This window comes from Pristiophorus japonicus, unplaced genomic scaffold, assembly GCF_044704955.1.
Source record: "Pristiophorus japonicus isolate sPriJap1 unplaced genomic scaffold, sPriJap1.hap1 HAP1_SCAFFOLD_1045, whole genome shotgun sequence".
NCBI lineage: Eukaryota > Metazoa > Chordata > Chondrichthyes > Pristiophoridae > Pristiophorus > Pristiophorus japonicus.
Window position 1 is genome coordinate 28538 of NW_027250697.1, and position 26449 is coordinate 54986.

A 26449-nucleotide genomic window follows, 5' to 3' on the forward strand; every position below is an offset into this window, starting at 1 on the left:
AAAACTGCAAAAAAAAACGAATAGAACGGTTTTGATATTTCAAGCTTCGCTTCTTCTTCCAATATCCTCTTCAGCACAGAAATCGCCTCCTTTCCCCTCCCCTTTTCCCCGACCTCGGTCCACCTGTCACTGTAACCCTCATTGCACTACAGGGGAAAAATAATTCTAGGCGAGGTGCACAGCTCGGCTGTTGTCACCTTACTTCCTCTTAGACACATTTGCTTTTAATATAAATCTGTTACTGCACATCTTATTTCATTTTTGCATCCTTCACGCGAAGCATCCCGAAATAAATTGTCTCTTGCTGTGATGTGTCAGTTTATAACGTCTGTGTGTGTTGCAAAAAAACCCACGTGTTAATTGTGGTTGCATCTGACATCACTCGAGTGAACAAAAGCTCCTTCCTCCTTCATGCTGAGAGGTTGCTAGCAACAAAGCTAGAGAGAACACCGCGTTTAACCCCCAGCCGCAGAAAGCACGTTGAAGATTGTATGCGTAAAAGAAAAATACACTGCCGGATTATAGCCCCAAAACGACTACTGCAATTTTTCAACTACCAGTTAAGGTCTTCGCTATATCGCAATATCAAACTTTCCAAGAGGGTTATACATTTTTTTTTACCCATTCGCTATGACTCGACTCCGGTTTAAGGATGCTTTTTGGGTGAGTAAATTTCACTTTAAAAGTTATGTCCCCCATTATTGGTGGCAAATTGCGCGGTGGAGTAGGTGCAAGTGGCTTCCAGTTACTGGCAGTGATGTTTAGTGGTCAAATATTGTCTATTCCTCTTCATTTCGCTTTACAGATAAAACCAAATCTAACGAGTTGGGAAGCCGATTATTTTCCGCTTTGAAATATGGAAATACTATGGGTCTTATTAACTGGTGGCCAATGAATCCTAGAAGGTCTAATCTCCAGGGGAGTTGGTCGCACTTGCCCCGTTCGGCAGAGTAACGCCGTTTCCGTTATAGTGAATCAGGTTTTTTTTGCCATAGTTTCCAGCCAAGCCTTGTATTGCATTTAATGCGAGCAAATAGCATTGATTCCCTCTGGTAATCAATAATCAAGGTCACTTCATCTGACTGAATGGTTTGCAGTGCAAGTAATCTCCACAGCGTCATCTGGGTGTTGTAGATGTGATTGTCCTTAAAGCACTGAATGAATACCTTTCTGTCGGTCCCCAATCTGTCTCTTGGGCGTAATTGCAGCTGATTTCTGCAGTTTCACTCAGTTCTGGTGTTTGGACTAATGAGAGGTGCGGGTCGTATTGCAGCAATGCAATGCTGGTAGTTGGCTGTTGTGTGAGGAGAGGGTGGGGTCGCTCGGTATCGGAAACTCGTGGACACCCATTATCTTGATTTCAGAGTCAAATTAATTTCTGTTTCCTGATGAGGTTAGACTCATAACAGCACCCACGCAATTTAAGCCCACAAAATAGTTAGGAAGGGTTAAAGCTTTGCTTCCTAAGTGTGTGCAAGGATACTGCCGAATTCAACCAGCTAAAAACAGCATTATTTTAATGTTTTACTCTGTTAAAGTCACTATATAAATAAAAGTTGTTGTATTATGGTGCTGGTAAACTTCCGTATTATCACCCTTTCAGAACAATTACAGTGTCAGACCAGGCCCTAACTCTAGATTTGGGTTGCATTTACACTTTAAGTTTGTAGTTTAACAGTTGTAGTTTCAATGAACCCAAAGTGAGTCACAGAATGCAAATCCATCTAAACGTATCATTTGTATTTTTATGAGCAAATTGGTTATGTTCAAACCAAAACTATCTCTGCCTCTGTGTGCTTGATGACAAGTCTGGATAAGAGACTGGAAGCTACTTGTGCTGAAGGTATGAGTCATTTGGAACAAATTATTCTTCTGTAGCATTTCATTATTCAGATACTGCACTCTATACCAGCAGTCAATTTACTGTAGAGCTAGATTAACTTTTTAAATAATTGTTTTAATTTACATCAGGATGCAAATATAGAGCTTTCTATATGGGAAAGGGTGGAATACTGAACACTCTCAGTGCAATTTTAGGAAATTGAAGTAGTTTCCATTTCAGTCACCTGAAATTGGTAGCAAGCACTCCAAGCTCTGGAGTAAAGCTTCTACCCCAACAACATGCCTCAACCTCCATCTTAAAGGAGCATCCTGCACTCTGCCTCAATGTCTAACTCTGGATTTTGGCTGCCTTTTATAAGAAATAGGAGCAGGAGTAGGCCATACGGCCCCTCGAGCTGTTCTGCCATTCAATGAGATCGTGACTGATCATTGACCTCAATTCCACTTTCCTGCCCGATCTCCATATCCCTTGATTTCCCTTAGACTCCAAAAATCTATTGATGTCAGCCTTGAATATATTCAGAGACTTGGCATCCACAGCTCTCATTGAAATATACAAGATTCTGAAGGAATTGACAGGGTAGATGCTGAGAGGTTGTTTCCCCTGTCTGGAGAGTCTAGAACTAGGGGACATAGTCTCAGGATAAGGGGTTGGCCATTTAAGACTGAGATGAGGAGAAACTTCTTCACTCAGAGGGTGGTGAATCTTTGGCATCTTCCATCCCAGAGGGCTGTGGCTGCTGAATTGTTGCGTATATTCAAGATCAATAGATTTTTGGACTCTAGGGGAGTCGAGGATATGGGGATCGGACAGGAAAGTGGAGTTGAGATTCAAAGTCAGCCATGATCTTATTGAATGGTGGAGCAGACTCGAGTGGCCTCCTGATCCTATTTCTCATGTTCTCCATTGAGTAGGTAGAGGTTTTATCTAAAACTCTCTCTGTATTTGAAATCCCACCGATGGCAATGTGTTTCACCTTCCTGAGGTGCTTGTGTACTGCAGGAACAGGTGTTTGAAAGTTATAATATATGTTGCATGGTCACTATTTGGGTATTGCTCATGACTGGTTCTCGTCTTGGACTGTTCAGCCACCTAAGGACATATATATTTTAAGAGTGGAAGCAAGTCTTCCTTGATTCCGAGGGACTGCCTATGATGATGATGATGCTCAGGAGTTTTGACATTCTTCAGCATGTCCTTTTGGGTTCGTTGTTAAATCTTAGGATAATTTTGTCAGCGAAATGCAATTTGATCCAATCAGTGGATACAAAGAATTTGACTTATTTATTAACACATGCAGCCCTGGACTGATATTTACACTGAACAGTATAAGCTTGACATGATTGATCTCCAATGCCACTCTCCTACCAGTTGGAGAGGTGTACAAATTCCAAATATGATGTGAGAAAAGGGCATTTGGCTTATCAAAGCTTCTTTTTCCATAGCTCAGGGACTCTCTGCTATCCATTTACCCTCCTGAGGTCTAGCTCTGCATACATATTCTCTTAATAGGAACAACAGTAGGCCATTCAGCCCTTAGAGCCTGTTTTTCCCCCAATTCAATTGGATCATGGCTGATCTGTATCTTAACCTCATCTACCTGCATTGATTCTGTAACCCTTAATACCCTGGCTGAACAAAAATCTATTCATTTCAGTTTTGAAATTTTCACTTGACCGAGCCTCTAGCTTTTTGGGGGAGAGTGTTCCAGATTTCCACTACCCTTTGCATGAAGAAGTGCTTCCTGACATCACCCTGAACAACTTCTTCTTAAAAATGTTGCCCTTCAAAAGAGACTCCCATGCATGGCACAACAACCAATGGAAAATGTCATCCAAGTTCATGATCAACTCATCATTACAGAATAAATACATAAGAAATAGGAGCAGGAGTAGGCCATTTGGGCCTTCAAGAATGCTCGGTCATTCAATAAAATCATGGCTGATCTTTGACCTCCACTCCACCTTCCTGCACTATCTCCATATCCCTTGATTCCCTTAATATCCAAAAATTTATCGATAGATTTCAGATATTAACTTTACAATACTGTGTTCTATCGTCTCACTAGGCAATTGTTTAACACAGTGGGAGGAACTGTGTTCTAATGCACAAATATTTCTTTACCATGATCAAGTTTTTTTTTAAAAGGAGAAAAAAAACACTCCAATCCTAAAAACCTGATTTTTTAAAAATAGAAATGTTAGAATGTGCAGTAGTTCAGTCAATATACGAAACAAATATAAGTTCATGTTCCTGGTGTTGCCTTCAACAGCTCTGGTGAATTGATCCTTCTGATGGAGGATCATACAAACAAACTGCTTTTTTAAAAATAAAATGGTTCACTTCAGATCCTAAATAACCTGCTGTGCAATTTCAGTAATTTCTGTTTTCATATATTTAATTGAACATTCATATTTATCATTTCTTTTTAAGTTAAATTCCCACATGATTAGTATATTTGAATAGTATAATGAGAGTAGAATAGTGTCTCTGAGGGAAAGATAATTTGAAAAAGTAGTATGAAGAGCACAGATATACTTACCTCGGTTGGAAACATTTTTGGTTGGACAGAGTGATTTCTGAGGCAGCTGTGAAACTTGGGTAGAGATGTGTATGATCCTGAAAGGATAAGGGAATTTAATTAACACGTAGTTAAAAATAGCGAAATAATTATAGCATCATTACTTTTAGTATCTTCAGCTCTCACATTATCCAGCCCACTGACTTTCAAGTTAGCTCTCCAATGATGTCGCCACATTTAACATCTATAATAAATAATGAAAGGAATAGTCGTCATGTCAGCTTAGTTCAGTTGGTGACGCCCTTGACTCCCAAGTCGGAAAGTTATGGATATGATTCCCACTCCAGAAGCTGAAATCTAGGCGAACATCAGAATAGGAGCAGGAGTAGGCTATTCAACCCTTCACGCCTGCTTTGCATTCAGTAAGATTATGGCTGATCTCTTTCCTCAACCCCCAACTTCATGCACTATCCCCATATCTCTTGATTCCCTTAGTATGCATAATACTATTGGCCTCTGTCTTGAATATACTCAACAACTGAGCATCCACAGCCCTCTTAGTTAGAGAATTCCAAAGATTCACAACCCTTTTGAGTGAAGAAATTTCTCCTCATGTCAGTCCTAAATGGCTGACCCTCTTATTCTGAGACTCTGACTCTGTGTTCTAGATTCCTAAGCCAGGGGAAGCATCTACCCTATCTAGCCTTTGAAATGTATAAAATTCTTAAATGAGATCACTTCTCATTCTTCTGAACTCTAGGGAATATAGGCCTAGTCTCCTCAATCTCTCCTCGTAGGATAACACCCCCCTCCCCTTCCCCATCCCAGGACTCAGTCTGCTGAACCTTTGTTGAACTCTCTCCAAAGACAAGTATATCCTTCCTTGGGTAAAGAGACCAAAACTTTGCACAGTACTCCAAGTGTGGTCTCACCAAGGCCCTATATAACAGCAGTAAGTAAATAATGTGCAGTAAGAGGAAATGGTACATTGTTGAATTGCTATTGGATATGACTATCTGCAGGCTTACCTGGACATTAACAATCCCTTGGCAGTCAACTGGCTACTTGCTGTGTGTTTGCTTACATTAGCAAGGCCTCAAAAGTAATTGACTAAGTAAGGCGCTTTCAGACGTTCCTGTGAGATGTGATGAATAATGTGCTATATTAATGCAAGGCGTTCTTTTTTTAGTACTGATGTAAATCTGATCATGAGACTAGAGGACGAATAAACAAAATAGCCAAGTCTCGTGTTTGGCTAAAGACTGATTTTACAAAATATATACATTTTACCACTGAGTGTGTGGAATAAATTCTGTCAAAGTAACTTATTTCTAAGCTAATGAACGCTTTAAGGAGTTGGATAATTATCTGCCTATAATATATAGATAATGATTTATAGAGCACGGAGGCATGCTATTCATGATATGGGAATATTGTCTGAAAGAAGTTTTATAATTTTGATTTCCTCACTGTTTTTGATTCGGTTGCCCAAATGAGGTGGTGAAATGTAAATTTAAGTCAAGAGATTATGCCAATGTAGTCCATTCAAAGGAAGAGGGTTGATGAGACAAATGACCTATTGTTTGCTTTAAAAAATGTTTTGAATATTCCAAATGCAGAAATAAACTGTCAATTATAGACATTCAGCAAAAGATACTGGGGGCGATTTTTAACCCCACCCTGGTATGGGCAGTTAATTGTCCAAGTTACTTGCATGCTGCAAAGCTGCCAGGAACTGACTATTCCAAATTTTGAATCTGCTGTACTGACCAAATGGCAAGAACACCTGCCCAAAGCTGGCAGAGTCCAACTTTACATACGCATGTCAGGATTTAAGAGGCCAAGGAGTTAAAATAGCCAGGTCTCGGAGTGGGCTGGTTCCCTTTTTATAATGTTGGTATGCAGAGGGACCTCGGTGTCCTTGTACTCTCATCACTGGAAATTAACACGCTGTTACAGCAAGCAATTAGGAAAGCGAATGGTATGTTAGCCTTTCACAAAATGATTGGAGTATAAGATTAAAGACGTCTTGATGCAATTATATAGGACCTTGGTGAGACCACACCTGGAGTACAGTCTTGGTTTCCTTACCCAAGGAAGGATATATTAGTCTTGGAGGGTGTGCGATGAAGGTTCACCAGACTGATTCCGGGTATGGGTGGATTGTCCTAATGAGGATAGACGAGACTAGGTCAATATTCCCTAGAATTTAGAAGTAAGAGAGGTGACCTCATTGCAACATATACATTTCTTAGAGGGCTTGACCAAGTAAATGCTATGGGGATGTTTCCCTTGGCTGGGGAGGCTAGAACTAGGGGTCACCGTCTCTGAATAAGGGGTCAGCTATTTAGGACTGAGATGTAGTTGTGAATCTTTGGAATTCTCTACCTGAGGGCTGTGGATGCTCATTCGTTGAGTATATTCGACCGAGATCAATTAGATTTTTGGATATTAAGAGAATCAAGGGATATGGGTATTGGGCAGGAAAGTGGAGTTGAGGTAGATGATCAGCCATGACCTTATTGAATGTCAAAGCAGGCTCGAAGGGCTGAATGGCCTACCCTGCTCCTATTTCCTAAGTTCTTATAATTGTGCCATTGGAGTGTTTGAGCCACAAATTCCCAATGTGTTACTATGATATGACTACAATGTGACTAGATTTAGTACATTTACATTGGTGTCGCCACTGGCTGAACAAGACCAATGCTTTAGGAATCATTGGCGCTACCAGCCCATTGACACCAATATAGAAGGGACTGGAAATTGCCAATTTAGATGTGGGCAGATAAAGGAGACTTCAAGCCCAGGCCTCCATGGTGAAAGGAGTGTTCTTATCCAGTGCCCTCCTCATTTGCACAAAACTAGAATCTGAACTTTGTGAAGCCAACCTCGATTTGCATATTGTGCATGTTTGTGAAGCTCCTACATATTTGCATTGATGTTCTCGGCACGACATAGACACTTTCTCCAAATGCAGACTGCAGGAGGTTGTGACCAAAGTTCCAATAAAACCAGTATGATGATGATTTTGATTTCCAACCATCCTGATGATCCTGAAAGTTTTGAAGAGTAATTTACATAGGTTGTCACGATTTCCTGTTGTGAAACAGTGTTATTCAATTAGGCCTGATGCCTAATAAAAACAGCACATCGGAAAAATACTTCTGAAAAACTGTGTGCTGACTAATGACTGACATGAGTGCTGGCTTTAAGTGAGGTAAATAGTTATTCATTACCCACATATAACTCTCATTACAGAAATTGTTCTATTTTCTCTCTTTGACTTGTTTGTCTTCAATCTCTCCATTTTATTTTGTTTTATTCTGCCTTGTGATCCTATCCCTCTGCATCACAGTTCGAATATTAAGAAATTGAATTTGGTTTGCATCTCGATCCCTTTTCCATCTGTTTACATTCACATCCCTGTTGCTCACTGGGGTGAGGGTGGACAATTTTAGACGATGGGGGAAATTCATACACCAAATTATACATTCCTAAAAGTTAATAACACGATGGAAATAGCAATCCATCCGAATGTGCCTGGACAGGAGAATAACATGCTCTAAACCAAGGATCGTAGCGTGCAGGAAATACAAATACAAAAAAAGACTTGGAAAAATTAGGGCTGTTTTTATTAGAACAGAGAAGATTAAGGGGTGATTTGATGGATGTGTTTAAAATTTTGAAGTGATGGGACAGAGTAGCGAGCAATAGACTGTTTCCAGTGTTTGAGGAGTCTAGAACGAGGAGACAGATATGATTTACTTTGTAAGCAAGTTAGGATAGAGAGCAGGAAAAATTTATTTTTACATAATGCATTGTGCTGCCTCACACCCCTTTAACAGAGTTGATGATTGAAGCAGACAGCATTTCAGAATTGGCTAGATGAAGGTCGAAGGAAAGTGAATGATGTGGATGATAAACACCAAAATGGACTGGCTAGGCCAAACGGCCTGTTTTCTTATAATTTCTATGCAATCCTAGGAGTCTCTTTCCTACGACGGGAAGGAGGAAGGAGGAAGGAGAGTGGATATTGAGGACTGGCAACAGAAGAAGGGGCAAGTGGTCGGGTGGAATAGGCCTTAGCAAAGAAAAATCTTTGCTTCAATGATGAGTCTGGGAATAGGCTCGGTTCCAAAGAACACATTCTGAAACTTTCTACAATATTGCTAACCTGGCTTGCAAATCCTGTCTACACTGCAGCAGATGCGATATCTGTCGAAGATGTCAGTATTGATGCATTTTTACAATGGTACTAAGTCATCAGCGAGATCCGGTATAGCACCGATGTGCTGTAGATTAAGTGTCGGCTGTGGCTCAGTGGGCAGTGAGTCAGAAGGTTGTGGGTTTACATTCCACTCCAGAGACTTGAGCACAAAATTGTAGGCTGACCCTCTAGTGCTGCACTGTCTTTTAGATGAGACGTTAACCCGAGGCCCCGTCTGCTCTTTAAGATGGATGTAAAAGATCCCATGGCATGATTCCGAAGAAGAGCAGAGGAGTTCTCCATGGTGTCATGGCCAATATTTATCCCTCAGTCAACATCACTAAAACAGATTATCTGGTCATTATCACATTGCTGTGTGTGGGAGCTTGCTGTGTGCAAATTAGCTGCCGCGTTTCCCACATTACAACAGTGACTACACTCCAAAAATACTTAATTGGCTGTAAAGCGCTTTGGGACCTCCAGTGGTTGTGAAAAGCGTTATAGAAATGCAAGTATTTCTTTGTTAGATTAAAGGTCTTTCTTGCCTTTATGTGGTTAAGCTCCAACCATTTGAAGAGCTTCCCCACCGGTTCAATTTTTCTATTTCCGCACCAATCAACCTTGTCTCCTCTCTGAGTGGGACTGGTAGTTTTGTGCCAATGGGGTAGATCTTGACATTGTGCGATTAGTGTAAGATAGGTGACTTCAACGAATATAAAAGATTGGGAGAGATGTGAAATGGGCTGCCGACTCGCTATCGCCTGTTTTACACTTTGGGACAAAGTGGGTTAAATTCTGGGCTTTTCTATGATATCGACCTGCATTGAATCAATTCAGTAGAGGTTTATTTACCATATTATAAGACAACTTGTATTGGGCTGACTTTCAGTTGCAACTTCCACCTTCTAACCCCTCTCTCTGGGTAATTAAGTTTCTCCTGAATTTGCTATTGGATTTATTAGTAATCATCTTCTATTGATGGCCCCTAGTTCTGGTCTCCTCTGCAAGTGGAAACATCTTCTCTACATGTAACCTATCAAACCCTTTCATAATGACCTCTTATCAGGTCACCCCTCAGACTTCTCTTTTTTTTTTCTAGAACAAGAGCCCCAACCTGCACAATCTTTCCTGATGGTCACAAACCTGTCAGTTCTTGTATCATTCTAGTAAATCTTTTTTGCACCTTCTCCAGTGCCCCTTATCCTTTTTATAATATGGCAACCAGAACTGTTCACTGGACTGCAAGTCTGATCTAACCAAGATTCTATACAAGTTTAATGTATTCTTGTGTTATCTAGCAGCTGAAAACCACTTGCGTGTGCTCTTTTCTTTTATTCTCCCCTCTTCTCTCACAGCCTCATTGCACTGTTCCTTTGGCCAGTCTCTCTCCTCCACCATGCTCATAGAAACATAGAAAACAGGCCATTCGGTCCTTCGAACCTGCACCACCATTCAATAAGATCATGGCTGATCATTCCCTCAGTACCCTTTTCCTGCTTCTCTCCATACCCCTTGATCCCTTTAGCCATAAGGGCCATATCTAACTCCCTCTTGAATATATCCAATGAACTGGCATCAACAACTCTCTGCGGCAGGGAATTCCATAGGTTAACAACTCTGAGTGAAGAAGTTTCTCCTCATCTCAGTCCTAAAGGGCCTACCCTTTATCCTAAGATTGTGTCCCCTGGTTCTGGACTTCCCCAACATTGGACGCATTCTACTTGCATCTAACGTGTCCCGTCCCGTCAGAATCTTGTATGTTTCTATGAGATCCCCTCCCATTCTTCTAAACTCCAATGTATAAAGGCCCAGTTGATCCAGTCTCTCCTCGTGTTAGTCCAGCCATCCCAGGTATCAATCTGGTGAACCTTCACTGCACTCCCTCAATAGCAAGAACGTCCTTCCTCAGATTAGGAGACCAAAACTGAACACAATATTCCAGGTGAGGCCTCACCAAGGCCCTATACAACTGCAGTAAGACTTCCCTGCTCCTATACTCAAATCCTCTCGCTATGAAGGCCAACATGCCATTTGCCGCCTTCACCGCCTGCTGTACCTGTATGCCAACTTTCAATGACTGATGAACCATGATATCCAGATCTCGTTGCACCTCCCCTTTTCCTACTCTGCCGCCATTCAGATAATATTCTGTCTTCATGTTTTTGCCCCCAAAGTGGATAACCTCACATTTATCCACATTATACTGCATCTGCCATGCATTTGCCCACTCACCTAACCTGTCCAAGTCACCCTGCAGCCTCTTAGCGTCCCCCTCACAGCTCACACCGCCACCCAGTTTAGTGTCATCTGCAAACTTGGAGATATTACACTCAATTCCTTCATCTAAATCATTGATGTATATTTGTAAAGAGCTGGGGTCCCAGCACTGAGCCCTGCGGCACTCCACTAGTCACTGCCTGTCATTCTGAAAAGGACCCGTTTATCCCGACTCTCTGCTTCCTGTCTGCCAACCAGTTCTCTACCCACGTCAGTATATTGCCCCCAATACCATGTGCTTTGATTTTGCACACCAATCTCTTGTGTGGAACCTTGTCAAAAGCCTTTTGAAAGTCCAAATACACCACATCCACTGGTTCTCCCTTGTCCACTCTACTAGTTACATCCTCATGGTGCAACTCTCTCAGTTGATCCTCCTTCTCTGAATGGGTCCTCTGTGACCAGATCTATTTAAAAACTAATAGAAAAAGTGGTACCTTTATACAGTAGCAAATAATGTCTTCAGCACAGTGACATAGTGTTGCAGGAGCTCCGAATGTCTGCAACCGCACCACCCCCCCCCCCCCCCCCATTTAATATGCTGAAACATATGATTACAATACCTCTGCTGCTCTGTCAACTGATTAGGTCCCTTACTATCCCTTGGCAGTCACAATTACAACTATTCCTATATGGTGGGAAGGCCATATGAGGAAAATCCATTCATATTCAGTTGAAGTGCCAGCCCCCGAACTGTTCAATTTACTTACCACAATGTAATGACTGAATTATGAACTGGTGCATATGTTCTGGAGAAGTCTGGAATAAATGAATAATGAACTTTGTCAAACAAATTGTAAGTCACAAAGGAACCATTATACACTATATACTTAACATTCTGTTAAAATATCTACCAGATGCTTGTACTGTATCCCTTTTTTTTTCTCAATTTAAAACTGTAGATTGGATCTCCTAGATCTGTAGGATAACATCCTTTTTGGATATAATTTTTGGTACTTAATTCTGTCCAATTATGGACATGAGGCTAATAGAAATGGCCTAGTAGATGTTTACAAGGTGACACAATATGTTGGTGGTTTGTAGACCATTCACTGTTGGGACCTAGGTTTGAATTCAATTCAGTCCAATGTGATAAAAGTCTTCTCTGTCTGCTAGCTCTACATTAAAATTAGTTTGGTCAATAGCAACATGTTTCTTGGGCTGAGTGCACTGCCCAAAATGACCACAAATTTGCACTAACTTGGTAGCCTTACTCAGACCAACAAGGCTGGTTAATGTGGGAAATTGAAATGTTTTATTCATTCAGTAAGTGTTTCTCTTGAGAGATTGAAATTAAAACTGAGGGATGGATTATTGTTTCCCGTGTCAGCTGCAGCTCAGATGGTAGCGCTCTCGTTCCGAGAGGTTGTGGATTCACGTCCTACTCCAGAGATTTGAGCTCAAAAATCTAGGCTGACACTACAGTGTCGTGCTGAGGGAGTGCTGCACTGTCAGAGGTGCCGTCTTTTGGATGAGACGTTAAACCGAGGTCCCGTCTGCTCTCTCAGATGGACGGAAAAGATCCCATGCTACTATTCGAAGAGCAGGGGAGTTATCCCTCGTGTCCTGGCCAATATTTATCCCTCATTCAATATAACAAAAACAGATTATCTGGTCATTATCACATTGCTGTTTGTGAGAGCTTGCCATGTGCTGTGCAAATTGGCTGCTGCGTTTCCTACATTACAACAGTGGCTACACTTGAAAAGTGTATTGAATTGGCTGTAAAGTGTTTTGCTGTAAAGGGCCAAAGACCGCCCTAAGTGGAGGAAGTGCATCTGGGAGGGCGCTGAGCACCTCGAGTCTCATCGCCGAGAGCATGCAGAAACCAAGCGCAGGCAGCGGAAGGAGCTTGCAACAAACCAGTCCCACCCATCTCTTCCCTCAACGACTGTCTGTCCCACCTGTGACCGAGACTGTAATTCTCATTGGACTGTTCAGTCACTTGAGAACTCACTTTTAGAGTGGAAGCAAGTCTTGCTCGATTCCGAGGGACTGCCTATGATGATGATGCAAGTGCTTTAGGATGTTCTGAGGTCATGAAAGGTGCGATAGAAATGTGTCTGCTCACAATTGATTAAGACAGACAGTCAGCCACTCACATTAGGTATTGTCCATTAGGTACAAGATAAAGCCTTTTCTACTGTGCCCCACAAGATATATGAAGCTCAGGCTTGGAAAAACACCCTTTCTACTGCACCAGTGGGACACTAGCATCCTTTTATAGGCTGCTTGTAGCTTGAGTGCTGGATTATCAACATATTTGTGTTGTGGACTCGCCCATGAGGAACTAACTTGAAGTCAGCAACAAGTCAAAGTTTGGCTGAATTCCGACTAAAGTCTCCAAAGTAAGAAGACCATGTCTTAACTCGCTGTGAATTAATCTCAACAAACTTATTTGAAAATAACTGTTGTGATTTATTTCCACAGAGGAGTATTCTCAATGCTGTGCCATGTGCTTTTCTGGTCTTATTGCACCATGTTCACTGTGCAGCTCACCAGAAGATCCGAGATTCAATTCATGGTCTGTGTTGAGTTATCTGATCTCAGTCAGGTAGCTTTGGGAATACTACAATTGATTTCAGCATCCTTCAGCTAGGCTGGGGAGGGGGAAAACAATCAGCCAGCATTCTCTCTCCTGATTGCCATCTAGTTACTGCTGGGGAGAACAAGTTGAGGCTTAACTACGATGCCTTCTATGGGCTGAATAGCTTGAGGACACATGAATGATGGCAAGGTGCCCAAGTGTGTTTAGTGTCCATGGAACCATACTCAAGGAAGGATTCTGCCTTCCAAGAGAATGGGGAGATCAAGACAAACCTAAATTGGATATTAAATTGTTTGTATTCTGTTGAATCTCAGAGCAATTTAGTACTGCAAGGGTTAATGACCACAGTGCTATTTCTCCAGCGGGGTTGTCCCTGTACCTCTTCACTGACTTGCACTATCTTGGAAATGTCTCCTTGACTAGGTTTGACGGGTTGGTGAGTCAGGATGTTAGAACTTTAAATTTCACTCTGGTTTGCACTTTCTAAATCCGTTAACCTAAAACAAACCAAATCTACCATTTAGGGAGTTTTGTCAGTGAAATTCTTCCTGTATTTTAATCTTTTATAATGCTTGCTGAATCTCTGACTTTCCATGGAGACTTCTACTAAACTGTTTGTACTTCAGAGAGGTCTTTTTAACTTTCACTGCCTGGCCAGTAATCTGGTGAAGCAGATCGCCCGCTCATTGCAGTACCTGCCTGATTTTTCATCCCATTGACAGTAATAGATCCTCTGCCATATTCCAAAATGTACCTTAAAAAGGGATAAACTTGTTGGGCCCAACAGTCTCTTGTGTTCCTTTTTTTTTAATGTCCTTCTATTGACAGCCCCCCCCCCACTGCATCTCTCTCTCTCTCTCTCTCTGTCTGTGTCTTCTTACCCTTCTTCTCCTTCTCCTTCTCCCTCCTCCTCCTCTCTCTCGCACCTCCCCCCTTGGCCCCAAACCTTTTGTTTCCGTGGTCTGATTAGCTACGTGCCTCAGGTGCACGATTACAGAGCAGCAACTTCCATCAGTGCGAAAGAATGTTCCTCACAAACAAAGCCGCAAACTAACTGGCTGCCGGAGCCTGAGCGGGCAGAGAAAGTTGGGGCCTCAGCAGAGATACTCTGGCTTCAGGTCCTGCTTCTTGGCACCCATGGAGGGAATGATTGGGGTAGGGGGACTTGACAGACACATATCTGTTTAAAAAGTGCAGTACAAATAGTTACAGTGAAAGAAGATTAGAATGACTTGTGAAGTTGGATCGTGCCGTTGTAGAATGCTAAGGGTCAGTGATTTCGGAGTTAAACCATTATTGGGCTGTATTTATAGTGAAACTCCGGGTTCAGGTAGACTCGTTTTATAAGCTTTGATCCTAAACGGTGGTTCCCAGTTAAAGGGTGTCTTTGGCCATTTTTCCTCTTAATGGTGTAGCTGGACAAACATACAATTGTTCAGCGGTGTGACTATCGAAGTTAAGCTATGGCATTGTGCATCATTGCTTCCATGCCCTTCCTGCTCATTGAGTAGGCCTTGTGCAACAGTCTTGGATACAAAAAAAATTTCTGATGCAATTTCAAAACCACAGTTACAAGAAAAAGTAAATTTCTGTGACTCAGAAACTTGCTGCAATGACCTTCCTGTAAGTTTCTGCACAGCTGTATTTTCCAAATTGAGCGCACTTTGCAACAATCAGATATTTGGCATGATATTGTGTTCATGGATCTCGCAACATGCAAGCTGCGATCCTGACCAACGGATCCACCACAGACCCAATACACGTCTGGACCGGGGTCAAGCAGGGCTGCATCATTGCTCCAACCCTCTTCTCAATCTTCCTCGCTGCAATGCTCCATCTCGCGCTCAACAAGCTCCCCGCTGGAGTGGAACTAAACTATAGAACCAATGGGAACCTGTTCAACCTTCGTCGCCTCCAGGCTAGATCCAAGACCGTCCCATCTTCTATCGTCGAACTACAGTATGCGGATGACGCTTGTGTCTGCGCACATTAACAGGCTGAACTCCAAGCCATCATCCACATCTTCACCGAGGCGTACAAAAGCATAGGCCTTACACTAAACATCCATAAGACAAAGGTCCTCCACCAACCTGACCCCTCCACACAACACTGCCGCCCCCCCGGGTCATCAAAATCCACGGCGCGGCCTTGGACAATGTGAACCACTTTTCATACCTTGGGAGCCGATTATCAGCAAGGGCAGACATCACCAACAAGGTCCAACACTGCCTCCAGTGCGCCAGCGCAGCCTTCAGTCACATGAGGAAGAGAGTGTTCGAGGATCAGGCCCTCCAATCTGGCACCAAGCTTATGGTCTACAGGGCAATAGTGATACCCGCCCTCCTGTAGGGCTCAGAGACGTGGACCATAAACAGCAGACACCTCAAATCGTTGGAGAAATACCACCAACGATGTCTCCGCAAGATCCTGCAAATCTTCTGGGAAGATAGGGGCACCAACATCGGTGTTCTTGATCAGGCCCATCATTGAAGCACTAACCCCACACGACCAGCTCCGTTGTCCGCATGCCCGACACAAGACTCTCAAAGCAAGCGCTCTACTCTGAACTCTTGCATGGAAAGCGAGCCCCAGGTGGGCAGAGGAAATGTTACAAGGACACCCTCAAAGCCTCCCTGATAAAGTGCAACATCCCCGCCGACATCTGGGAGTTCCTGGCCAAAGACTGCCCTAAGTGGAGGAAGAGCATCCGGGAGGGCGCTGAACACCTCGAGTCTCGTCGCCGAGAGCATGCAGAAAACAAGGGCAGGCAGCGGAAGGAGCGTGCGGCAAACCGGACTCCCCACCCACCCTTTCCTTTACCTGTGACAGACTGTAATTCCCATATTGGACTGTACAGTCACCTAAGAACTCGATTTTTTTTTTTTAAAAGCGTGAAAGCAAGTCTTTCTCGATTTCAAGCAACTGCCTATCATTGACTGACTGGATCTCAAGAATGCAAAGATATATCCTCCCTCCCTCCTCTCGCAGAGAATTTAGTCATGGGACCATTCTGTTCTATTTGCTGATTTTCAGAGGTTCTCCCTGCTGGCTTAGTAGTTTAAAAAGAAAGACTTGCAGTTCTATGCCGCCTTTCACGTCTTCCAGACATCTCAAACCGCTTTTTTTGAAGTGTAGGAAACACAGCAGCCAATTTGCACACAGCAAGCTCCCACAAGAAGCAATGTAATAAAACAGAAAATGCTGGCAATCTCAGTGGCTCAGGCAGCATCTGTGGAGAGAAGCAGAGCCAATGCCTCGAGTCGACGACTCCTCGTCAGAACTGGGTTCACGCATCTATGGTCACTCCCCTAACCCTCGCCCTCCACTGCACTTCCCCGACCTGCGAGGGAGCACCATCGCCGCAAGTCGCGGCTATAAGAGGAGCACACCACTGCCGGGTGCAGCGCGAGCTGTCCCAGAAGGGTGACTGATCTGAGGAGGTTGACTGGATTGACCATCAAAATCCAGGTCACCGATTTGGAGCGCGGGCAGGACCACCGGCGGGGCCCAGGTACAACAGAGACGTGGGGCGGAGGAGCGACGAATGACCGTGGCGGAGGAGCGGCGAGAGTTCGGGGCCCAAAAAAGGCGAGGGCCCAGCGGCAGCACTGGCCAGTCCACACTTTGATCTATGGATAGTATGAGTATGTGTGCACACTAGACCCGTGCAGCAGAGCTTGGTCTCCAGTTGTCTTGGTTAACCCTTACACACTGGACCAAGACCTTGCTCTGTCAAGCCCGTGTAATGGCTGGTGTGTAACAGCCATCCCATGTTAAAAGAATCCACGCACAGGCATCTTCCACCCTTCAAGATGCAGTTTGGGACCTGGAATGTCAGGTCCCTCAATGAAACATCTGTGAACTCATCCCTTTTTGGTGTGGAAGCAAGTCATCCTCGATACGAGGGACTGCCTAATACTATACTATATACTAACAATAACCAGATAATCTGTCTTCAGTGATGTTGGTTGAGGGCTAAATATTGGCCATGACACCGGGGATAACTCCCCTGCACTTCTTCGAAACAGTGCCATGGGATCTTTTACATCCACCTGAGAGTGGCCTCAGTTTAACTGCCTCTCCAGCAGTACAGCACTCTCTCCAGCACTGCACTGGATTGTCAGCCTAGTGTTTTTTTTAAATGCTCCAGCCTCTGGAGTGGGACTTGCACTCTCGCTTCAGAAGGTTGTGGGTTCTAGTCACAGAGCCACGGCTGACACACTACCCAGAAGCCATACAAACGAGGAAGGACTCTGCCTTCATCTCCATTTTGAGTTACTCCGAGTGCCTGGTGCTGATCAATAGCCCAGTAACCCCTACTGGAAGGTAGGCTTGTGTGGACACCAGGCAAAGACAGACATGGGCTCGGCAGTCATGTAGCACGAGAACACCACCGCAGGTCGGGGCTATAAATAGAGCTGGAGCGCCAGGCCCTGGAACATCGTGGGTGAAAGTGCGGTGAATGAGGGTATAGGGCCCAGAGGCAGCACGGGCCAGCCCACACTACGATATATGTGTGCGCACTAGGTCCATGCAGCAGAGCAGGTCTCCAGTCATCCTGGTTTAACCCTTGCCATTGGATAAAGGCCTAGCTGTTGTTAAGCCCATGTGGTGGCTGATGTGCAACGGTCACCACATGCTAAAAAAATCCACGCACAGACATCTTCCACCCCCTCAATTGGAGTTCAGGACTGGAATATCGGGTCCTTCATTGAAACATGTGCGAATTCTTGTGGAAGCAAATCATCCTCGTTCGAGGGACTGTCTACGATGGCTATGAGTTGAATAGCCTGCCAACACTCGCTCGTTTGTAGCAGAGGTTTACCAACACTCAGAGCTGCACCATCACTTTCAGGCGAGGAGGGGGAGAAATTGTGCGGAAAATGTAATTCTGGTTAACTTCAACATTTCTTTTTCCTTTTTTTGGGCTGTTGATGCTGATGACTGAAATGCTTTGGTGCAAACACTGCTAGAGGGTGAACAAGTGGGAGAGGTTAGGTTATGTGCAGGTCAGTAAGGCATTTCTGATGGTTAATGCACAAAAATAGCTAATTGGTCATGCACATGATATTCTAAGTATCGCTGGATGCAATTTAATAAGTTAGATGAATCAGTGTTAAATGTACATTTGTTGGTGCCATCTTTCAGGTGAGACATTTAAACCGAGGTCCAATTTGCTTCAAAAGTAATTCGTTGTATGAAGTACTTTATGTTGTTTCAATAGCATGACGAGATCTTTTTTTAAACCACCTATATGAACGAAGAGAACCACTTGTTCTTTTAAGGCTCTTGGTCAGTTGCCACTGGTGGTTACGAAGGGGAAAGTAGCTCACTGGACCAAGCTGGTGGTATTGAAAGGAGCTCCTCAAATCTGATGTATGACTTCCTTAATTCTGCTTTCCCTTCCCCTTCCCCAATTGGGTTAGATAGGATGCCCTATGTGGAACTGAACCATGCCGAGCTGAAGCAGGAAGGCTGTCCTAAGCTGAGTTGCCTGATCTCTGCCAGGATGGTGGCGGGATTTACAAGTAGTTTTGGCATTCCTGAACTAGAAAAGTGGAAAACGAAAGGACAAACTAGCTTGCTTTTTTAATAGCACATTTTAACACCACTATCGGGACATCCCCAAAGTACTTCATGTGTGCTGATTAATTTTGAAGTGCAGTGACTGTTGCTGTGTGCAAGATGGCTACTGTATTTGTCTACATGGCAAGATCCAACTAATAGCAATGCTTTCAATTTTAATCTGAGCCTTGTTTCTTTTTCAATGCCATGCCATCAACTTGTACCATGTTAATATTTTAACATTTAATTCAAAATATGGTTCTTCCCGGAGAATGTGTGCTATTGGCAACATTGCAATCCAGCCTGAAGATTATTGGTGTTGTCTAGCTTGCCTGGCAGAGGGAAGGAAGCTGGTTCTGAAAGAATCCTCATCTCTTGCACTTGGGGTGGATCAACTGAAAAGCAGTGTGGGCGAGAGGCTGGATTGCATTGCTGTCCCAAGTATGGATGTGGGTGCGTGGTGACTTGGGAGGGGAAAAATGAACTTTTAGTAGTGTTGTAAGTCCTATTCTTTGAATTGCTTTCACAGTGCCCAGAATTTACAAGTTATGTTGGGCATGAGGTCTTATTGGAGCGATTACAGGAGGGCCGAAAAATGTGCAAAGATATGGAGGAACTGTTAAAATTGAGGTAAGAGTCAACAGAGTTCCTGAATTTTGTGAGGCAACTATTATAATCAGGCAAATGTTATGAACAAAGGGCTGCAGCATAGAGGAACATGAACTCTTCCATTGTGTTCCCCCTGACTCCGTATATTAAGTATTTACTTTAAAGTTAAATTTTCCCTACGCCCCTCAAGGTATTGATTCCTGATGGGGTCCAGTTCCCCAGATGCTAAGAGCTGTCCATTTGCATTACCTCACCCCAGGTACCTATTCTTCAATCTGAGCCTAAGCAGAGAATGTCTGCAGGCTACTTGACCCATGAAGCATATCACCATGGCCCCACCTAACATCCACCCACATACTTTCCAGCAGAGGTCACTCGATAGTGATGACCAGAAGGAACCCAATTTTTTTTTTTCTTCCTCCGGTCATTGTCCTTGATGTGGCACACATCCTTGCTCCAAGCGACGTACGTGGATTTGACCGTTTATGGCGCACGATTGGTTTAGCCATTCATCGCAAGATCTGGTTGGACCACATCAAGCACTATGGGGCCCAGCTCTCCTCGGCCAAAATTGCTCTCGACCCTAGGATCATCCTGGAATGCGAATCTATCCTGTTGTATTTTCTCCATTACCAACTCCTTAAACCTTCCCCTCCAACCACAAGTAGGAGGAACTCATGGAATTCTTTGTCGCCAAGATTGAGACTATCCATTCAGCTGTCTCTGCCACATCCTTTGTCTCCTCCCTTTTTGGCTCGGTGTCAAATTTTGTCTTGCTCTCCTGTGAAGCACCTCCAGGACATTTTATTGCATTAAAGGTGCTATATAAATGCAAGTAGTTACTGTTGTTATGGATTGTTTGGAGTGAGTGTGAAAATATTTTCTGTGTTTGCGCAGGGCATTGGCAGAAGAAAAATACGGGAAGGAGCTGATGCATATTGCACGCAAGGCTGGTGGTCTGATGGAGATAAAGTAAGTGGTCTATCCTTGAGTTGACACACAATCCTAATGGGAAATATCTGTGCAATTATTGGTGTCTCTCCTCTATCCCTTGTCTGCCACTTTATGCTTTACATAGAAACATGGAAAGTAGGTGCAGGAGTAGGCCATTCAGCCCTTCGAGCCTGCACCACCATTCAATATGATCATGGCTGATCATGCAACTTCAGTACCCCACTCCTGCTTTCTCTCCATACCCCTTGATCCCTTTAGCCGTAAGGGCCACATCGAACTCCCTTTTGGAATGAACTGGCCTCAACAACTTTCTGTGGTAGAGAATTCCACAGGTTCACAATTCTCTGAGTGAAGAAGTTTCTCCTCATCTCGGTCCTAAAAGGCTTACCCCTTATCCTTAGACTGTGACCCCTGGTTCTGGACTTCCCCAACATCAGGAACATTCTTCCTGCATCTAACCTGTCCAATCCCATCAGAACTTTATATGTTTCTATGAGATCCCCTCTCATTCTTCTAAATTCCAGTGAATATAAGCCTAGTCAATCCAGTCTTTCTTCATATGTCAGTCCTGTCATCCCGGGAATCAGTCTGGTGAACCTTCGCTGCACTCGCTCAATAGCAAGAATGTCCTTCCTCAGATTAGGAGACCAAAACTGTATACAATATTCAAGGTGTGGCCTCAGCAAGGCACTGTACAACTGCAATAAGACCTCCATGCTCTTATACTCAAATCTTCTCGCTATGAAGGCCAGCATGCCATTTGCTTTCTTTACTGCCTGCTGTACCTGCATGCCTACCTTCAATGACTGATGTACCATGACACCTAGGTCTCATACCTCTCTTTTACTAATGTCACCATTCAGATGATAATCTGCCTTCCTGTTTTTGCCACCAAAGTGGATAACCTCACATTTATCCACATTACACTGCATCTACCCATTCACCTAACCTGTCCAAGTCCCCCTGCAGCCTCCTAGCTTCCTCCTCGCAGCTCGCACTGCCACCCAGCTTCGTGTCATCTGCAAACTTGCCGATATTACATTCAATACTTCGTCTAAATCATTAATGTATATTGTAAATAGCTGGGGTCCCAGTACTGAACCCTGCGGCACCCCACTAGTCACTGCCTGCCATTCTGATAAACCCGTTTATTCCCACTCTTTGCTTGCTGTCTGCCAATCAGTTCTCTATCCACGTCAAAACATTACCCCCAATACCATGTGCCTTAATTTTGCACATTAATCTCTTGTATGGGACCTTGTCAAAAGCCTTTTGAAAGTCCAAATACACCACATCCACTGGTTCTCCCTTATCCACTCTACTAGTTACATCCTCAAAAAAATTCTAGAAGATTTGTCAAGCATGATTTCCCTTTCATAAATCCGATCCTGTCACTGCTTTCCAAATGCGCTGCTATTACGTCTTTAATAATTGATTCCAGCATTTTCCCCACCACTGATGTCAGGCTAACCGGCCTATAATTTCCTGTTTTCTCTCTCTCCCTCCTTTTTTTTAAAAAGTGGGGTTACATTACCTACCCTCCAATCCATAGGAACTGAACCAGAGTCCATGGAATGTTGGAAAATGACCAGCAATGCATCTACTATTTCTAGGGCCACTTCCTTAAGGACTCTGGGATGCAGACTATCAGGCCCTGGGGATTTATTGGCCTTCAATTTCCCTAACACCATTTCCTGACTAATAAGGATTTCCCTCCGTTCCCCCTTCTCGCTAGACCTTTGGTCCCCTAGTATTTTCGGGAGGTTGTTCGTGTCTTCCTTAGTGAAGACAGAATCAAAATATTTGTTCAATTGGTCTGCCATTTCCTTGTTCCCCATTTTTAATTCACCTGATTCTGACTGCAAGGGACCTACATTAGTCTTCACTAATCTTTTTCTGTATATCTGTAGAAGTTTTTGCAGTCAGTTTTATGTTCCCAGCAAGCTTCCTCTCATATTCTATTTTCCCCCTCCTAATTAAACCCTTAGTCCTTCTCTGCTGAATTCTAAATTTCTCTCGATCCTCAGGTTTGCTGCTTTTTCTGGCCAATTTATATGCCTCTTCCTTGGTTTTAACACTATCCTTAATTTCTGTTGTTAGCCATGGTTCAGCCACCTTCTCAGTTTTATTTTTACTCCAGAGAGGGATGTACAATTGCTGAAGTTCATCCATGTGATCTTTAAATGTTTGCTATTGCTTATCCACCGTTAACCTTTTAAGTATCCTTTGCCAGTCTATTCTAGCCAATTCACGCCTCATACCGTCGAAGTTACCTTTCCTTAAGTTCAGGACCCTAGTTTCCGAATTAACTGTGTCACTCTCCATCTTATTCCAGGTGAGGCCTCACTAAGGCCCTGTGCAACTGCAGTAAGACCTCCCTGCTCCTATACTCAAATCCCCTAGCTATGAAGGCCAACATATCATTTGCCTTCTTCACCGCATGTTGTACCTGCATGCCAACCTTCAATGACTGATGAACCATGACACCCAGGTCTCGTTGCACCTCCCCTTTTCCTAATTTGCCGCCATTCAGATAATATTCTGCCTTTGTGTTTTTGCCCGCAAAATGGATAACCTCACATTTATCAATATTATACTGTATCTGCCATGCATTTGCCCACTCACCTAACCTGTCCAAGTCATCCTGCAGCCTCTTAGCGTCCCCCTCACAGCTCACACCACCACCCAGTTTAGTGTCATCTGCAAACTTGGAGATATTACACTCAATTCCTTCATCCAAATCGCTAATGTATATTGTAAAGAGCTGGGGTCCCAGCACTGAGCCCTGCGGTACTCCACTAGCCACTGCCTGTCATTCTGAAAAGGACCCGTTTATCCCGACTCTCTGCTTCCTGTCTGCCAACCAGTTCTCTATCTACGTCAGTACATTACCCCCAATACCATGCGCCTTGACTTTGCACACCAATCTCTTATGCGGGACTTTGTCAAAAGCCTTTTGAAAATCCAAATACACCACATCGACTGGTTCTCCCTTGATCCATTTTGCTAGTTACATCCTCAAAAAATTCCAGAAGATTCGTCAAGCATGATTTCCCTTTCATAAATCCATGCTGACTTGGACCGATCCTGTAACTGCTTTCCAAATGCACTGCTATTTCATCCTTAATGATTGATTCCAACATTTTCCCCACTACTGATGTCAGGCTAACCGGTCTATAATTACCCGTTTTCTTTCTCTCTCCCTCCTTTTTAAAAAAAGTGGTGTTACATTAGCTGATCCAGAGTCGATAGACTGTTGGAAAATGATCACCAATGCATCCACTATTTCTAGGGTCACTTCCTTAAGTACTCTTGAATGCAGACTATCAGACCCCGGGGATTTATCAGCCTTCAATCCCATCAATTTCCCTAACACAATTTCCCGCCCAATATGGATATCCTTCAGTTCCTCCTTCTCACTAGACCCACTGTCCCCTAGTACATTCGGAAGATTATTTGTGTCTTCCTTCGTGAAGACCGAACCGAATTATTTGTTCAATTGGTCTGCCATTTTTTTGTTCCCCATTATAAATTCACCTGAATCCGACTGCAAGGGACCTACATTTGTCTTCACTAATCTTTTTCCCTTCACATATTTATAGAAGCTTTTGCAGTCAGTTTTTATGTTCCCTGCAAGCTTCCTCTCGTACTCTATTTCCCCCCTCTTAATTAAACCCTTAGTCCTCCTCGGTTGAATTCTAAATTTCTGCCAGTCCTCAGGTTTGTTACTTTTTCTAGCCAATTTATATGCCTCTTCCTTGGATTTACCGCTATCCCTAATTTCCCTTGTTAACCACGGTTGAGCCACCTTCCCTTTTTTATTCTTGTGCCAATCTCGGTGCGAGGACCAGATAAGTGGACTCTCCGAGAGTTCAGGAGGGTTAAAACTGTTTTATTGAAGAGATTTTTGTCGTCCTAGAGTGGAATTCCCCATAGAGAATATGACCAGTTGAGGAACCACTTCCACCTCATGTCTTTGGAGGGAAACTTCATGATGTCAGCAGAGGGATGAAGCACTGCATGAATCACGGCTTTGGATATAATAACAGGCATAGGCCATTTAGCCCCTCGAGCCTATTCCACCATTCAATTAAATTGGGGCTGATCTGTCTCTTATCTACCTGCATTGGTTTCATAACCCTAAATACCCTTACCTGACAATCTATTTATCTCTGTTTTGACATTTTCAATTCGGGGGAGAGTGTTCCCGATTTCTGCTATTCTTTGCAAGAAGAAATGCCTCCTGACATCGCCCCTGAACAGCCTAGCTCTAATTTTAAGGTGATGCCCTCTTGTGCTGGACTCTCCCACCAGAGGAAATAGTTTCTGTATCTACCCTATTGAATCTTTTAATCATCTTAAACACCTCAATTAGATCACCCCTTAATCTTCTATATTCAAGTGAATACAAGCCTAGTCGAGCTTAGCCAAGAAGGATTCTAGTTGGTTTAAATTGAACTATGATATTAGGTTAACATTTATGAAAATCCTTTGTTCAATATTTTATTTTAAAAGATTAATGCGTTCAGATGGTAGACTGAGGAATATCACATGCATTAACATGTTCTTTTAATAATGTAGAACAGAACAATTTCAACCCATCAGTTTTAGATTGTTCTGTGAAAAGACCTTGAAGTAAAAATGTTATTGTACAAATGCTTAATGCACTCTGATTAAACCCCCTCTCCGATGCCTCAACGGTAGAATTAACCCCTTTATTATATACTTGTTTCTTTTTAAATGGGTTAATGCCTCTGTTTAAAATAGCGGAGGTAAATTTTGAGTGTGTTAATTAATACCACAATATGGCTGATAATTTCTACCCTATTATCATCGGGTAAAGAGCATATGAAACAAAATTTAACCGCCTATTTTACACTTTTTATGAAAAACGCCTGCTCTCTCAGGTGGACATAAAAGATCCTATGGCACTATTTCGAAGAAGAGCAGGGGAGTTATCCCCGGTGTCCTGGGGTGAATATTTATCCCTCAATCAACATAACAAAAACACATGATCTGGTCATTATCGCATTGCTGTTTGTGGGAGCTTGCTGTGCACAAATTGGCTGCTGCGTTTCCTACATTTCAACAGTGACTACACTTCAAAAAGTACTGCATTGGCTGTAAAGTGCTTTGAGACATCCAATGGTCGTGAAAGGCGCTATAGAAATGCAAGTCACTTTCTTTCTTTCTCTCTCTCTCTCTCTCTCTCTCGCGCGCTCTTTTTCCAGACATATAACAGTAAATGCTAGAAATTAGAAATACAAAAATAAAACTGGGACTATGTGTCAAGTCAGTTGGCAGTAGCAAAGATTAATATCTCATGTGAAACTCCACTCAGAACTAGCTCGACAGTTTAAGGGTTGCACCCGACCTGTTGCAGCTCATTTTGTTACAATTCTTGTCACAATTAGTCACTGTCTGCAGACCAGGTCTTTGGAGTATAGGGCTGAACTATTTAATACATGTGGGATTAGCTGAAGTGCTCTTGTAGAAAGCCGGCATGGGCTGAATGACCGCCTTCTGTGCTGTAACCATTGTATGATTTGTTCAAATATTTCTTGGATTGGTAGCTCTTTTTGAATTTGAGTTCTGTTCAGCCTCTGCCACTTTTATTGATCAGCCCATCTCTTTCAAATTAGTTTGTTGGTCTGAATCTTTAAGACTTCAAAGAGACTATCATGCCAGGTAGCTTTCATAGATGGTACGCAGAGGAAAGGAGCCAGTAATAAGAAACATTGTTTATATGATCATTTAGTCCAACAGCTACAAACTAGTGAGCTAGTGAAACTTGGTCTCCCACATTCTACACTATGTAAACTTGAGGTCATCCAAAACTCAGCTGCCCTTGACCTAACTCGCACCAAGTCTCGATCACCCATCACCCCTGTGCTCGCTGACCTACACTGGCTCCCAGTTAAGCAA

General features: G+C 43.2%; 1 protein-coding gene across 2 annotated transcripts in view; it reads left to right on the forward strand.

Annotated features, from left to right (window-relative positions):
• The first annotated feature begins 418 nt into the window (after window positions 1–418).
• pstpip1a (proline-serine-threonine phosphatase interacting protein 1a) overlaps window positions 419–26449 on the forward strand; it is an 83684-nt gene continuing 57653 nt past the window's right edge. For both annotated transcript variants that reach the window (XM_070869955.1, XM_070869957.1), the window contains exons 1-3: window positions 419–663; window positions 19491–19591; window positions 20468–20542. In XM_070869955.1, the coding sequence (XP_070726056.1) occupies window positions 631–663; window positions 19491–19591; window positions 20468–20542 (209 nt within the window). In that variant the 5' untranslated portion in view covers window positions 419–630. The remainder of the gene's footprint in view (window positions 664–19490; window positions 19592–20467; window positions 20543–26449) is intronic.